The sequence below is a fragment of the Biomphalaria glabrata genome, chromosome 9 (genome assembly GCF_947242115.1).
Source record: "Biomphalaria glabrata chromosome 9, xgBioGlab47.1, whole genome shotgun sequence".
In the NCBI taxonomy this organism is placed as follows: domain Eukaryota; kingdom Metazoa; phylum Mollusca; class Gastropoda; family Planorbidae; genus Biomphalaria; species Biomphalaria glabrata.
In genome coordinates this window covers 32,000,752-32,017,285 of record NC_074719.1, presented here as the reverse complement: position 1 = coordinate 32,017,285, position 16,534 = coordinate 32,000,752, and the positions used below count along the sequence as shown (strand labels likewise).

Below are 16,534 nucleotides of genomic sequence, written 5' to 3'. Positions count from 1 at the left end.
GGCCTATTACCAGTCAATATTTATTTTTGCTTAGCAGGCCTATTACCAGTAAATATATATAGGCCTATTCTCTGTGGCATTTTACTAATTTATATAGACTAGTGATTGACAACTTCTTTCAGAAAGAAAATAATTTTTACTAGAACTATGTGGTCACATGATTGCTTTATTTGTAAACTCTAAATTGTAAAATCAAAATACCGACCAAATCTAGATTATCAGATTCTAGTCTAAATAATCTTAGATCTACCTTGATCTAAATAAGTCTAATCGTGAACTAAGGCTTACTTAAATTCTATCTATCTATTGCTATTTATTTCAATATTTTAAACCTCGGTCATAAGTCACATATAGTCTTGTAAAATGCCACTGAAAGGTTGTTAATTTCAAACTTGAAACTATACTTAATAATAAGTTAATACTATGACTAACTATAGTTACACTATAGTAATAGTACTATTATAATTAACTATACTATACAATACTATTCTAATTCTAGCTAGATCTTTCTATTCTAGATCTAGATTAAATACTTAAAATTAATAAAATAGATCTCATCTTCTAGAATCTAGACTAGAGTCTAGATTGAAATTAAGATTTTAGATTCTATTATTAGTATTATAGATTATGATAATAATAGATCTACTTATAAGTCTACTATAATATAATATAATAATACTAATAGATCTAGTCCTTGTATCTAGAGTCTAGATTAAATAATGTAGAATCTAGATTATTTATTTTTTTATATACATTATTAGTCTATACTATAATATACTAGATCTAGAATCCAGAATCAGGATTCCAGATCTATAAATCTATATAATAATATAGATTAGTTACAATCAATGAATCTGGACTGACAACGACATGTAGATCTAACATGTTAATAATAAAATTAATAATGTATTTTGATCTCTATCTTATTTAGTATCTAGTCTATAATATGAATTTAATATGTAGGCCTACTCTTAAGTATTATCATATAATATAATAATAATTATGTAGATCTATAGATAATAGATCTATATGTAAAATTTAGGCTATGAGCCGACCCACAGCATAGCATACGCTGCTATTTAGTGACAAGGGAATACTTCCTGAAAGTCACAGTTGTCCAAATGGGGTGGGTCTGGGTAAACGACTGAGAGCGCATGCCTGGAGTGCGAGGAAGGCGCAGGTGCAGGCGGGAGGAGGGCGTGTAAGGTGTCCCTCGCCCTTTTTTTTTCTGAGCCCCGCTCGCTGTCACTGCAAAAGTTATGTGGGGTAACTTTAGTCCGACTTGCAGAATTAAAAGAGTTATCTTTTTCATCGATGGTTTGAGAGTCGTTGTGTGTCTTGTCCCACATGGTTGGGCGATGTAGTGAATTATATATATAGATTACTAGATCTATCTGTCTATCATCTATCATCATCACTGTCTATAGACATTCTAGATGATTAGATCTAATGCAAGATAATAGTAGTCGATCTAGATTTATTCTATCATATAGATTTATATTTATATTATCTTGTGGACCAGTGAGGGGAGGGAGTACCTTGGAAAAGGTTTCTGTGCTCATCTTGAGTTTGGATTTGATCTTGAGCTCCCTTGAGAAGTCGCTAAGCATTTTTCACCTCTCAGCCTCACATTGCACAATGCTATGCTTTCAACTGGGTTTAGCACTTTTAAGCTCTATAATAGAAGAAACTGTCTTGTGGTATGCAGAAAGTCATTTTAAGACATGACTTGTAAAGGAAGTGTAATGTATGTTAAGCTAACACGTAATCATTGCCATAGGACTATCATCAATTAACTTTACTAACTCAAGGTGACCATTCAACCAATAGTGCTGTGCTGTGTTTTATAATTCCAAATTATTAAATTTCCAAGCCTCAAATTAATATAAAATGTGAGGTCCCTGATTCAGCAACTATTGGGCCACTGAGCTCAACCTCAGTATGTTGTTCTCTTCACAAGTATTATTATGAGCTTTAATTGCAACAATGTCATGCATTTTATTTTCCAGAGTACACCTATTCTGATAAGTTTGAAGTGACCAATCAAGTCAAGAATGATTTTGATGAGGCTGGCTATATCATTGTGAGGTACTGAAATCACATTCCTACATAATGATTCTCACAAATAGAAAAAAAAAAGCAATAGATAAGCTCTGCTGTCTATCAGCCCAACTAGCCAGTAATTAGAATCAAAATTGGGGACCAAAAGACCTCAGACTGTAAAAAATATCAGTACATAGATATTAATACTTAGGTTTCAGTGATGTAGATAACATACCCTCCTGCAATAAAATTAACTTGATAACTGAAAGTTTGAAAACAATTTACTTCTGTCTATGGTGAAAAGCTATTTACTTATTGTTTATGTAACAAAGTAACTTGTCATTGAATATATTTATTAATATTTTCAAATTCAGAGGTCTTCTTGACACAGAAGAGTTACTGAAAGTAAAACAAGCTCTTGAAGGCACTGATGCATTGTTAAAACATTCATTCCAGGCAAGTCTATTTGTAACGTAGAATAGTTTAGTTTTAAATTTTTTTTTTTAATAATATCAACTTATTCCTATGTGACTATGAAAGTAATAGTCACATTTTAAAAGGATGCAGGAAAATTCAAATGTATAAAGAAGAAAATTTTGGGCTTTTTTTTTTTAAAGTGATATAAAAAAATAATTTTTGCATTCTGTAAAAGGTTTTATGCATTAGTCCTTGAATCTTTGTAAAGTAAAATATGCTTTGAAAAATGTATGTAGCATATATTGGTTAATTATTTTTCACAACCTTCAGTAGTGCACTAATCATTATGGGAAGAGATTTTTTTAAACTTAAAAAGCAACCTCTTTTTTAAAGGTCATAAGATAAGATAAGCGTTTCCTTAAGTACAGTACAATTTAGAAAATAAAATAAAAGTATATAACCTTCAATGTAACATGGCCTCTATCATACTGCAATGATTTTTTTTGCTATAGAGATAACAGATACACAGAGAGAAGGCTTGAAAAAGATTAGTAAGCTAATGTCAGTTGATGGGTCTTACGTTGTTACCAGATTTACTCAGCATATTTTACATAATGGTTGAAAACTGAGCTTAGAGACACAACAACCACCCAAAAAAAAATTTGAAGAAAAAAAAACTTTTAATGAACCTAAGGCAAAAAAAAGTTACATCAAAATTCATTAAAAATTAAAACATTTATCATCAAATTTGAGTGAGGACTTGCGAGGGTCAGGTCTTTACTTCTGAATGCCCTGGAGAGAAGCCCTACAATTATGCATACTGTATTAATAGAGTATTGTCATTAAACTAAATGTCAGCAAATAAATGAAAGAAGCAAAATATAAAAATACTTTTATAAAAAAACAACAATGATTGTCTAAGGGGAAGAACTCCATATTTACAACTATCAATAATCTAAGATTTATTTCCCTTTTTTAAATATCAAACAAAATAATTGGTTATTTTTTAAATTGATTCATGTTTTGTCAGGTACAATAAATAATTGTGTAAAGTTTAAATTTGATCATTGAATGGCTGTGGGAGAAATACATGTTCAAACTTTTGACCAGACAGACAGAGTGAGTTGATATAAGCTTTGTAAACAAAACTATTTATATTTAAAAAATACAATATGGCAATCTAGATAAAAACATGCAAAATATGCTAACAAACAATAACTAGAATAGTTAGTTAAGTAGTTTTATAAATAAATACAAGAGAGATTATATGTAAATGAAAATTAAAAATATACAGAATAAAATTAGAACTAAAAACAACATAATTGGTAGTTAAAAATAAAACATAAACTGTACAAAAAAAAAAACAACTAAAAAAAATACCTCATTAGTTCCATTTCACATTCAGTTTTCCCCACATATTTCAGTGTGTAAAAAATTATATTTTTGTCATCTCTAAGTTAATGATGACATTTAAATGTTTCATAAACACTTTTGTCTTTCTTGTGAGATAGATCAATGACAGTGAAGGTCGCAAAAGTCGCTTGTGCTTGTGGAGTCATCCAGGAAATGATGTCACTGGAATGGTTGGTCGCTGTGAAAAAGTTGCAGGCACTTCTGAAAAAGTAAAAAGATAAAAAATATATATATATATTAAGCATAGAGAAATTATAAAAGTTTAAAACTCACATTTTCATTTATTTCTGTTTTAATAATATCTTTTTTTTTAAAATTAAGTCTAGAAGCAAGAAATATTACATAAACAAGAAAAATGTAAAAAATACTTTAAATAATAATAACACAAGGCTTATAATGGACCTCATTCACCTTATCAATAATGAAAAAAACGTATCACGTGACAGCCTATATGGATTAAATATTTTGAATAGAAGATATTGAGAATCACTTGGCTAAATTTTGTTTGTTTACGATTGGTGAATGAGGTCCATTGTATCAATTAGTTTGGATCAGTCATGTAATTAAATTTAACATAGATCTAGGCTAACAATAATAAACCTATGCCATTACCAATATTTTTACCAGTTTTTTATGTTTAGTGCTATTTCATGATTTTTGGACTAGTGGGAAGAGTGGTCGAGAGGCTAAGTACGCTTGATTTTGGCTTGGCTTGACTACCTATGAAGGGGGCTCGAGGTTCGACACCCGACATGAGCAGAGTTGTGTTTACTAAGCCCCTAAAGGCAGCATGGAAAACCTTCTTCCAGATACCCTTACCCCCCACACTGGTCCACAAATGAGATTGGACCATAGCGCTCTGAGCATGCTATAAGCATGAAAGTAGCGCTATATAAAAGCTATAATTTATTTTATTTTAGCTTTCTCACTACTCTATGATCCTATCACTTGTCTGGACCAGTTGGGTATGAGGGCAGAGGAGAAAGAAAGGGGTATCTAGGTGAAGGTTATTGGGATAGATTTTTAATGTATTTTATATATATTTAAAAAAAAGCTGTATGGCTTGAATTCAGACTCATGGGCTCAAGCCTCCTCAAGCCAATACATTAACCAATGAAAAAAAAAAAATTAATTGCTATTGTTAGTGTCAAACGTAACTCTTTCTCTCCATAATTATTTTTCATGTTCTGACAGAGTTTTCATTTCACCTATATGTATTTCACTACCCTGTTATGATTAAACTTGAATAACTTTTTTTTGTTTATTAGCAGAAAATGTTATATTTGGCATATAATTAAAGGAGAATGCACACCCTTTTTAGATAAAACAAATTGATGTTTAGAGGACCAGAATAAAAATTTATTTTGGATAATAGAATTTAAAAATGAAACTTACAGACTGTGGACTAGTCTCTCTAGAACTAGGATCGAGACTAGACGTAGGCAATATTTTATGATTATTTTATGGTTGGCGGCCTGGTCGTGGGGTATGCACACTGGACTGTTGTTTGGTTGTCTCAAAGGTTAAGGGTTCATACTCTGCCCACTGCCACTCTGAATGAACATAGAAAAATAGAGCCTTTTTTAGCCCCCACTCTTTAAAAAAAACAAGTTTTTGATAAAAACACAGTGAAAATAAAAAAAAATTCATATTTTTTTGGAAAGGGAAACTATTCAAGATTAAATTATAAACAATTAAAAATATTTTGGGAGGAAAGAAAACAAAATAACTGACTTTTTAAGCATCGACGATAATATCATCGATTAGGGTGCAGAATGGGATAAATACAACACTGGTATTGTTGATAAGGAAAGAAAGAGTTTAGAGACAACCTAATTCTCTAAGCAAAGTTTTAAGGGGACTAATTTAATCTTATACCACCACATAAGTAAAGTATAATTTCTTTCCCTTGTTGGATACCAAACAAAAAAATTGATTACCAATCAGTTAATTTTTAAAAAATTGATTTTTGTTTTGTCAGGTACAATAAATAATTGTACAAAGTTTCAACTTGATCTTAGAATGGATGGGGAGAAAAAACATGTTCACATTTTTTATCAGACAGAGAGAGTTGATATAAGCTTTGTAAAAAGAAAAATCCTTATGTTTCCAATCACCCAATTAGTTGATAGTACTACATATTTTACAAGACTAATTTTTGTGTTGTTAATATTGATCCTTAATGCAAGTTTTTGTTATTTAGTTGTTAGGTGGTGAGGTCTACCATTACCACACAAAACTCATGATGAAGGAACCATTTACTGGTGGGGAGCATGTATGGCATCAAGATTATGGGTAGGCTTATTTTTTATTGGAAAGTTTTGTTATGAAATAAATTTTTTAGAATTTATGGCATCAAGATTATGGGTAGGCTTATTGTTTATTGGAAATTTTTGTTATGAAATAAATTTTTTAGAATATATGGTAGTTTAAAATTAATTTGATTTTTGACAAAGCTTATATCAACTCACTCTATCTGTTAAAAATATTTCTATTGGCACAGATGTATTATTCTTCACCTTCACTTATCCTTTTGTCTGTTGAGCCTTTAGGACATCACACAAGATCTGTTGACCGTCTTCTTCCTCTCTGTCTTTTGCCTTTGATAGAATTTCATTCAATCACAGGCCTGTTCATTCTTTGATGTCTTTCTCTTCTTCTTCCTGGTACTGTTCCCTGAAGGAAGGTCTTTGTGAGCCCTGGACACCTTGTGTGCCATAGAGCTTAAGTTTGCATTTTTTAACAGTGGTTAGCAGGTCATTATGGGTTCCCATTACTGTATCAATCCTGTTTCTAATCTCTTTAATTGTGATGCAGTCTTTGTAAGTGACATCTTTCTGTAGCATCTTAGTTCCATTGGTAGGATTCTCTTCTAAAGATATGAGGTTAGTGTCCAAGATTCGCATGCATTTAAGAATGTGGCCATGACCACTGAGCACATCAGTCTGATTTTAGTTTCGAGGGCTATGCCTTTGTCTGTCCAGATTGTTTTGAGTTTTGCAAGTGCTGTTGTTGACTGTGCAATTCTGGCCATTAGTTCAGGCTTGGTTTCTGCATCTGGGATCTTTTATTATTGTTAGTCTAGATCAATGAATTCATTTACATGACTGATCCAAACTAATCGATACTACTACGCTTAATATAAGCTTTTTTTAAAAAACAAAAGTATTATTTTTATTTTTCTTGTTTGTTTGTTTTTGAGTGTATAATATGCTATTTTATATGTTTGTTTTTGAGTGTATAATATGCTATTTTATATTTTGACATCATTGCAGTAAGCAACTGCACTTGTTGCTGTAACACAAAAAGAAATGTTAGCTCTTAGAAATCACAGTGTCTTCCTATTTTGCAGAGGATAAGATGAAACATTTTGACTAAACTTTTTCAGTTTAGAAAAAATCTCCACAATATGTAAAAAAAACTTGAAATGTTACAGATAAAAAAGAAAAAAAAATGAACGAATTAACATTAGCCACTAAAATACTTGCTAATGCACAATAGCTAATGAAGTTAAAAAATATTAACAATTAGAATATCCTTGAGATAAAAAAAAGACAATGTAAAGACTTTGTTTCCAGTTACTGGTACAAGAATGGCTGCCTGTACCCTGATATGTTGACTGTCTTCATTGCTATAGACAAATGTTGGAAGGAGAATGGATGTTTACAGGTGAGCTCTTTAAAAGGACCATAGAAGCTGTTAGATCTATTTCTAATTGATATTTTTGATTTATTGTACAAATCTGACCTAATCTAAGGCTGAAAATCTAAAATTAAATTTGGTCTCGAGGTCTAGACCATGTATATATATATTGAACAAAAATACGCCAGCAGGCATTGGCTTAGCCATGTTATTTTTCAAGGGGGGGGAATAGGGGCAGGGTAAAAGGTTTTTTAATCTATATTTCATTACTTATTACGAGCAAAATATTTGTTGTTACAAAAAGTCATCAGCTTACTAAAGGAGGAATTGTCTTTTAAAAAAAAATATTTTATGTTACTTGTTTTGTTAGATAAGTTTTATCAACTTTGGATCATTGTTCAAATTTCATACTACATGTAGTTTAGTTCTAATTTATAGATACAAACAGCCAAACTCATGCTCTTTTGATGTTGCTTTGGCTAGAAAACCCAGTTACTATCAATAATTGCCACATTAATTATTTTTGGCTAATTACACTTCGACATTTGTTTTTAAGAAAGTTAAGGGCTTTTTGCATCATCAGCTCTCAAAGCAATTTCAATTGATTGAATATGAACATTATTCACATATAAACTAATTAACTAGATTATCATTTGTAATATATGATGTCAGTCTACAGAAACCACCATCTTGTTAATAATTGATACTTTTCAAAAATATATTTGCATTAATCATTACATAAATGGACTTCATTATTATTATAAATTTTTTCCAAATAATTTCTCATTGTTTTTGTTCTCCCAGATTCTAGAAGGCTCTCACAAGTGTGGTCGCATTGAGCATGTCATGGTTGGGGGTCAGACTGGAGCCGACCTTGAGAGGGTTGACCAGTTGAAGAAAGTTTTGCCGCTAGAATTTGTGGAGCTAGAACCTGGTACTTGCATTGAGAGGAGTGTTAGATTAGATTGTGTTCATGTTTGTGTGTGTTATGGTCTATATCAATGGTTCCCAAAGTTTTTTTGTCTCGTAGACCCCTTAACATGTTTTCTGGATTATGGTAGACCCCCTGCTTAACTTATTTTGCATTTTTGCAAATTCACCAATTCAATTTTTTAAAAACTTATTTCTAACTATAGTGAGTTGAAGAATGAAAAAGTAATTAAAAGCTACATTTAAATTTGGAAAGATCTTTTTTATTGGTAAAATTTAAATTTAAACCAATTAAAATAACAATTATTATATATTACTTTAATCTCCAAAGACACTGGAAATGTGTGGGGCTTTTTTTGCAGGTATACCATACGTTTGCTACGAGTATTATGTTTCATTTAGGAATTTGTTGTTTTATGAAGTAGTCCTTCAAACATTAAATATTAATTATTTAATTAATTAGCTTTAAGTATCATTGTTAAAGTTTTCGCAAAGAGCAGTTTCTCATGTTTTCTTGATCTTTCATGTCTGGCTCAAATATTGGGTCTTGTTTTCATTAACAGGAGAAGGGGCAAAGGCTAGTAACTGGCACCTAAACCACTAAGCTTTGGCAGGAGGGACTCATTAGCTTGAATGAACCCACCTAGCAGAAGGAAAACTGAATTCAAACCTCTGCTGCCTTGCAGCTATACCCAAACATGGCGACCCTTAGGCAGTTTGCAGCACACAGTGCTACGCCCTGTCAGAGCCTGCGATTCCGCTGATCCCTAACTGTATATGTCATTTGCTAAGAATTCCACAAGCATAAGAAACTTTTAATGTTATAGCTCATACCATCGATGTTCCAAATGAAGTTGGTTTACAAATTTAGATGTTAAATGAAAATACTATGATCTACATAAGCATTGCACTCCAACCTACTTTTCTTATTTCAGGGGATGCTCTATTTTTTCACTCTAACTTGCTACACAACAGTGCTCCTAATCAGAGCCCCTATCGTCGATGGGCTTTCCTTTGTGCCTATAACAAGGCCAGCAACAATCCAGTCTATGAACATCATCACCCACAGTACACTCCCTTAAAGAAGGTGAGATGAATATATTTGAATTTTTTTTTTTCAACTTTTCATAAAATTGATTAGTACACTTTTTTTTTTAGCAAAAAAAAAATGTATTCTTGTTTCCATGTTTTTTTTTTAAATATATATATATATATATATACATTTAAAATAGTATTCTTTAGAATATTTGGCATTTAAAACAATTTGAAAGTTTTAAATTAGCCATTGCATTTATATTGAGTAGAATAAAAGCAATAGTAAAATTTGACTTTTATTAGATTAATATACAAATTTATATTTTAAGCTTATTTTTATAATGATTTGTATGTAAGTGCATACTATAAGAATATTTAATTTTAAAAGCTAAAGGATTTGCTTTTGGAATACAGAAAGAAGACTGAAATTATATTAAGGAAAAAAAAAGGCAAACAGCACAAATGAAAACTGTTTGATTTATACTATGCATAGACATTTCAATCTGATAAGTTTCTAACATGAACTAACATTTTCATATTGTTTTAAAAATGGTTTATGCATGTGTGCATTTAATATATATAAAATATGTATAAAAAAATAAATTAAAGATGAAAATGTACACTTTTAGAAGAACAAATGTAGTAGTTTCACCAATATAGAGGGCTATGACAGTGATGAAATATAGGCCTACATTTTCAATATGGTTTTTTACTTTATGAAAAGCTTTTTCCATGTTTAGAATGCAGCAAGCATGGAGAATAACAAAAAAAGTTTTTGTAGAAATACCAATAGCAAAAGATTTGGTCAAAAAATTCAGCTGAAGCTTAGAAACTGTAAATCAATCAATATAAAACTTTGGGCACTAAAAGAATCTAAACATTTTTTGGCAATTATAGCAGGGCAGTGTATATATAAAAGTAAAGTTCCCCTTTCAAACCTTGTGGTCTATAGGGCAGATGATGTAAAGGTTATCTGTTTCTTTGTCAGGTATCCATTAGAGCTGGGTGGACTCAGAGGCGCCCAAAGATCCTGAAATTAAAAATTCCAGTCTTCACCACCATTCGAACCTGGGACCCCTGGTTCAGAAGCCAAGCCCTTTACTGCTCAGCCACCAAGCCCCCTAGTGTCTGTAGATTATTGAATATAAAAGACACAAAGATAATTAAATTTATTTTTGTTACTTCTGTTTACAGGTGTCCAATTCAGCAATCAAAGAATGCACTAATATTACAGACATGTCTGAAAAAGACTTTATGGACCCTAGCCAAGATAAAACTATTATTGTCAACAAGGAAGTTAAGTGATCTTACCACTCTCACTGCAGTGCTTAATTTCTTTTTTATATTGTGTCAATCAAAACAAAGATTATGGAGACTTAAACTGATAAGTTATACATTTATGCAGAATGTTTCTTCCTATAATGACAACTTTTTACAGTGATTGTACTATAAAAATAGGTTCATTGTAACTGTATTTGATTTTATTTAATGCTTTTGATTTTTCTTTGTACAAATATGTGATAATATCTTTAAAGAACTTTATTCCTTTAAAGCAAGCTCTTTTTTTGTTTGCTTGTAACACAATGTGGAATTAATATTTTTGTCCTTTTATGAATATTGTACAAAAAATGTGTTTGTATAGTTTATGAAAGTCGCAGCTACTTACATTTCATCCAGGAATAATGTGCCTAATGTCCTGTGTATTGACACACAAACTTCTTATATAGGTGTGACTTCCCATGAAGAAAAGGAGTAAAAAAAACAACTTCTTGTGCTGTGCAGAAGATTTAAGACTAATTTGTTGAATTTTTGATGTCTTAGACTAAATGTGTAAAAAAAAAAGGGCAAGGACATGGGCTGAAGAAACTTCAAAAGAAAATAATTGTCTAAAGACAAAGGAATTAGCTCTAGACAGACAAATGAGTAGGTTATAAAAAAAAGATGCTTGTTAGATGTTCAAGGTACTTTTATTTTAAGTCATTTAGTTAGTTCTTTCTATATATTTTGATTACATTGCTTTTAATCATTGGATTTTGAGCTATGTCTTTAATAGATTAAAGTTCTTTTGTCTTCTTAAAAACTTGCATCACATTTCTGTGAGAAACAAAAAAGACACTGTGACACTCTTCTAGGATGGAAAATCACAAGCCACATTACTTTAATGACTGCTGAGATTAAAATACAAATTTACAATCTTCTCATTAGAGAACATTTTTGTGTTTGTCCACACTGCCTTCTGCTTTAACACTGTTTGTATTCTCAGAGTGCTTTAACTAAATTTCTACTTGTTATAACTTTCCACATATTTGCTTTATGTTGTCATATTGCTGCACAAAGAAAAACATTTGTATTTTTTATTTTTTAGCTTTTTATTTCATAAGAGCATGTGGCAAGTTTCTTAAATCACAACATAATCAGATTTCTCATTTCCCTTTTTTAATAAATATGTCATTCTATTTAAGAAATAAATACAGGTTATACAAAAAATAATTTTTGTTTAACACAATTGATTTTAATCATGTTATGGACATTTATTTGTATAGTATGGCTTCTTGTAGCATGTTTTTTTTTACAAAATAAACATTGGTTTATGCATAAACTATATTAGTAAGTTTCCTTGATTTTTAATCTGATAAATGAATATATTTATTAATGTGAACTTCTTTTTGAACGTATGTCTGATAAAACATTTGTTCTAACAATATTATGGCATTTATAAGAAAAATATTTTATTAATATGTATTCTATTACAGTATTTCATAATCTATGCATAATCTATGCAGGGATTCATTTACATATGGATTTACATCCTAAATTGTGTTGTTTTGTTGTAAATCCCAGTCTTTATACTTTTACCTGTGGTTAATGACAGTATGCTCATAGAATTTGGTGATTGTAGTTTGCATTAGAATAATAATGATGAGGGGATTTTCAACCTCAAAGCTATCTGTAGGGGGATTTTAAACTCAAAACCATCCAGAGGAGTTTTAAACTTAAAGCCCTTGGGAGGAGGAGGTTTAAACTCAAAACCCTCCATGGTGAGTGTGTAGTTTGCTTTTTTTTATATTGAAGAGATGGTTTGTAGATTCAAACCCTGCTGGTGGGGGTTTTTAAACTCAAAACCCTCTGGATGGGGTTTTTAAACACAAAACCCTCTGGATGGGGTTTTTAAACACAAAACACCTCCTTGCTACTCTCTTAGAATATGGTGACTGATGTATGCTTTAGTCTTATATTGAAGAAGGGGTTTTATTGTAAAAAAAAATTCTGAGGGGGTTTTAAATTCTAATTCCCCCTTTGGCTATGCTCTTGGAAGTTGGGCATTGTCTTTTGCATCATTATTTTTTTGTCTTATAGAAGTGGCTGCTTTCAACCACAAAACTCCCTGGAAGGGGATTTTAAAATAAAACCCCCTCTTTGCTGTACTGGGGCAAGGGATGGTTTAATATTGAAATCTCACCTAAAATAAACAAAATCAAAGCAAAAATCAGTCACAAGGTTCCTAACCCCCCCCCCCCCCCTTCCTGTGGGGGGGATTTCATTTAGTACATGGAGGCTTACAAATGGTAGTTGTTATTTGACAGTCAAAGAGAGAGACAGAGAGTATATTTTAATGCCACTCTTCAAAAGACTTGGGGAAATGGTACATTTGTTGGTTCTTGTGTTAACTACACAAATCAACACCACTTGCCTGTAGGTTTTAAAGGCAATCTGATTTTAAATATAAATTAGCATTTCCATTTGGTAATATATCTTGTGAGTTTTGGTTAAAATATTTTGATTCAAGATAATATTATGGTGGTGTATTTTTAAATACAACAACTTACATTTTCTATTTGCATATTTGAAAATTGTGTTTTGTTTTTCATTTTATAAAGAGAATTTCTTGTATTTTTTATTTATACACAATATTTAATAAACTTGATTGTAAGAATTACATTAACATTAATTGGATCTTGCTTTTTGTTTCATTTGTTTGCCTTAATTAAATAAGAAAAAATCGAACTATAAATTCATTAATGATGATGCACCTTTGATTGTAGGATATGCTAATAAGTCACAGAATCCTTCATTTTTTTTTATTAAGAAAGAATGCATTTTGTGTCCATATGACTTAGACCAACAAAACAGTCTCCTATAGAGGCTTTATTAAGGGGAGGAGGACCACCTGGGGCAATTTTTTTATATTGTAACCAAATGCATTCATATTTGGTATACATATATATGTAGTTAAACTAATGTAAAAAAAATCTTTAAAAAAATTTTGGTTGCCATGGAAATGCCGCCATATTGAATTTTTTAAGGTAACTTTAACCTACTCCTAAAGTATTTGTTGCAAATGAATGAAATAACAATAACTTGAATTCAATACTTAAACAATGTATCTAGAAAGCTATAGACTTAGAAATTGAATAAATCTTTTTACTTTTTAAATATTTTTATTCGAACTTATGATATGTTTTTTTCTATAAAAATCACAATTTTGGAGACAAAATGTTAAAAATTTTAAAAAAATGAAGACATATATTGAAAAACTGGCTCATAGAATGGAACTACATTATGTTGTTAACATATATTCCAAATTTCATAAGAATCCATCAATAAATAAAAAAGTAGATACAAATTAAAGAAGGTGACCGAAGCAAAAATGTGATTATCGAGAAAAACACATAAAAAGAAACAAGTCTTTTTCAAATGATTTAAACAGTATTTTCCATAGGTAGGGCCAATTTTTTTCTATTAATTTTATTTCCTTCAAGCTTAAGCTGCTCTCCTTAAGTGACATCTGTGTTAAATAGCTTTATTTCTCTTTTATTCTGAGTTTGAAAGTTTGTTTTTTAGGTCCCATTTTTTGCAAGTTGATGACTATGAATAGTAATGGAAACATGCAATCATTTTTTAAGTCATACAAAAATCCAGAGCTAAATTTCCAACAGATCCAAGGACTGAAAAGTTTATTCTTTTAAATTAGATACATTTTGTTTTGCTTTAGTTACTTTTGGGTGAATCGTCTCATTTGCATTCTGGGTGGCTCCCGAGAGGCGCCACTGTAAAGGTTTTAATATGACAACTGCCGATACAAATGTTCCAAGAGATTAGCCAGTGAATCATTTTCTCTGCAGTCGCAGGATGTGTTTCTAATGTGCACGTATCTACTACAGACGTTACTTCAAAAAGAAGATCGTTACCTCCTACTCATTTCATGTGTCCATCTAGTCATGTATGTTGATCTGTGACTTAAACTCTGATAAGTCGTTGGTTTTCCTGGCTGATTCTGGCAACCCATTCCATTCTCTAATGGTACTAGGGAAGAATTTTATACGAATTGGTTCTATCGTACGGGATAAAAAATGTGCCTCTGTGTCAGTGGCGTCACTAGGCAGGTGCGGGGGAGGGGTGCAGTTCGCACCGGGTGACACCCATCAGGGGGTGACACCCAAGTGGGGAAAATGCACTTTTCCAAAATGCAACTTTAAAGAAAAAATTACTAACTCAAATATCTTGGGTCATTCTCCTGTGTACCAGATCTTTCTACAAATCTTAAAAACTGCGTTTTTCATAGTTTCTCCTCCCGCCTGTAAAAGTTCACTAGGAATGTTGTCAACTCCGGCTGATTTTCCCTTTGTCAGGGCTTTTACTGCTGCTGCTACTCCGAGCGAAGAATAGGATAATTGTTGATGTTGGATACTGTCGGGGCATTTTGTATCTCTAGAATTCCGGATATTTCAAAGTTCTACAACTCTGAACAGTATTCTGTCCATTTTGTTATCACATCCGTCTCCTCCGTTAAACCTCTGTTGTTTTGTCTTGTGTTAGCTTTGAGGTAGTGAGCTCCTTGACCAGTTGGTACGCTGTATTACTGTCATTCCTGTTCAGTCCCTGGTTAATATCTCGACACTTAATTAAACTTATTCTCTATCCACTTCTTCGCTTCTTTCATTTCCTTTTATAATCTGTATGGTGACACTTTTGTATTCATGGGCATGTTTTGGGTCGGATAACTTGTTCCCTTTAAGTTCCAGCCGCTTGTCACAGAGTTGGAGTATATTCTCTGTTACCCAGGGTTTTTTGGCCGAAAGGAGCTTTCCCATTACTTCCAGGGTTGTAACTGTGACTGCTGTGTTTAGCATATTGACTTGTTTTGTCGATATCCTGGTCATTGGAGTCCAAGATATTGAGGGCTGCAAAGTGTCCTCCTTATTGTGCCTCGAAAATGGTACCTATTTGCATGGGCGTAGCCGGGGGGGGGGGGTTCTTGTGGGTTCAACCCCCCCCCCCCCGAAATGACCCCCCCCCCTGCATGGAGGGACGGAATTAAGTGCCTGATTTTTGCTTTCATTTTGTTTATTTTAGGTGAGATTTTAATACTAAATCATCACTTACCACAGCACAGCCGAGGCAGTTTTGAGTTAAAAACCCTCTACCAGGGGGTTTTGAGATTTTAAAAACCACTATCAGGGGGTTTTGAGATACAAATCCCTCTACCAGGGGGCTTTGAGTTTAAAACCCCCTACAGGGGGGTTTGAATTTTAAACCCCCTACCAGAGGTTTTTGCAGTTAAATCCCCTTCTTCTATAAAACAAAACAAAAAAATGCAAACAACAATCCCCAAATTCCAACAGCACAGTTGAGGAAGATTTTGATTTTAAACCCCCCTCCAAAATTAACGATAACCCCATCTTCAATATAAAAAAAAGCAAATTACACACTAAAAACTCTATGAGCGTAGCCAAAGGGGTTTTGAGTTTAACCCCCCTCCCCCTTCCAGTTGGGGTTTGAAGCTAAAAAGTACCTCTTCAATATAAAAAAAAGCAAATTACACACTATAAAATCTATGAGCGTAGCCAAAGGGGTTTCGAGTTTAAATCCCCCTCCTCCAGATGGCTTTTTCTTTAAAGATGGTTTTGAGTTTAAAATTCCCCTACAGAGCGTTTAGAGTTGAAAACCTCTCTCTTCAATATTATTTTAAAGCAAACTACAGTCACCAAATTCTATGATCGTAGCTAAATGGGGTTTTGAATTAAAAACAAAACAAAAAAACTCCAGAGATTTC

The 16,534-nt window shown here is 32.0% G+C and overlaps 1 protein-coding gene across 1 annotated transcript; it reads left to right on the top strand.

The window, feature by feature from the left end:
* The first annotated feature begins 192 nt into the window (after positions 1-192).
* On the top strand, positions 193-13,434 carry LOC106069165 (L-proline trans-4-hydroxylase-like). The gene is made up of 9 exons (XM_013228771.2): positions 193-376; positions 2,010-2,088; positions 2,418-2,499; positions 3,972-4,082; positions 6,077-6,168; positions 7,452-7,542; positions 8,320-8,449; positions 9,381-9,532; positions 10,675-13,434. The coding sequence occupies exons 1-9, from the start codon at positions 364-366 to the stop codon at positions 10,783-10,785; spliced, it is 861 nt and encodes a 286-aa protein (XP_013084225.1). The 5' UTR covers positions 193-363; the 3' UTR covers positions 10,786-13,434.
* Positions 13,435-16,534: the final 3,100 nt, after the last annotated feature.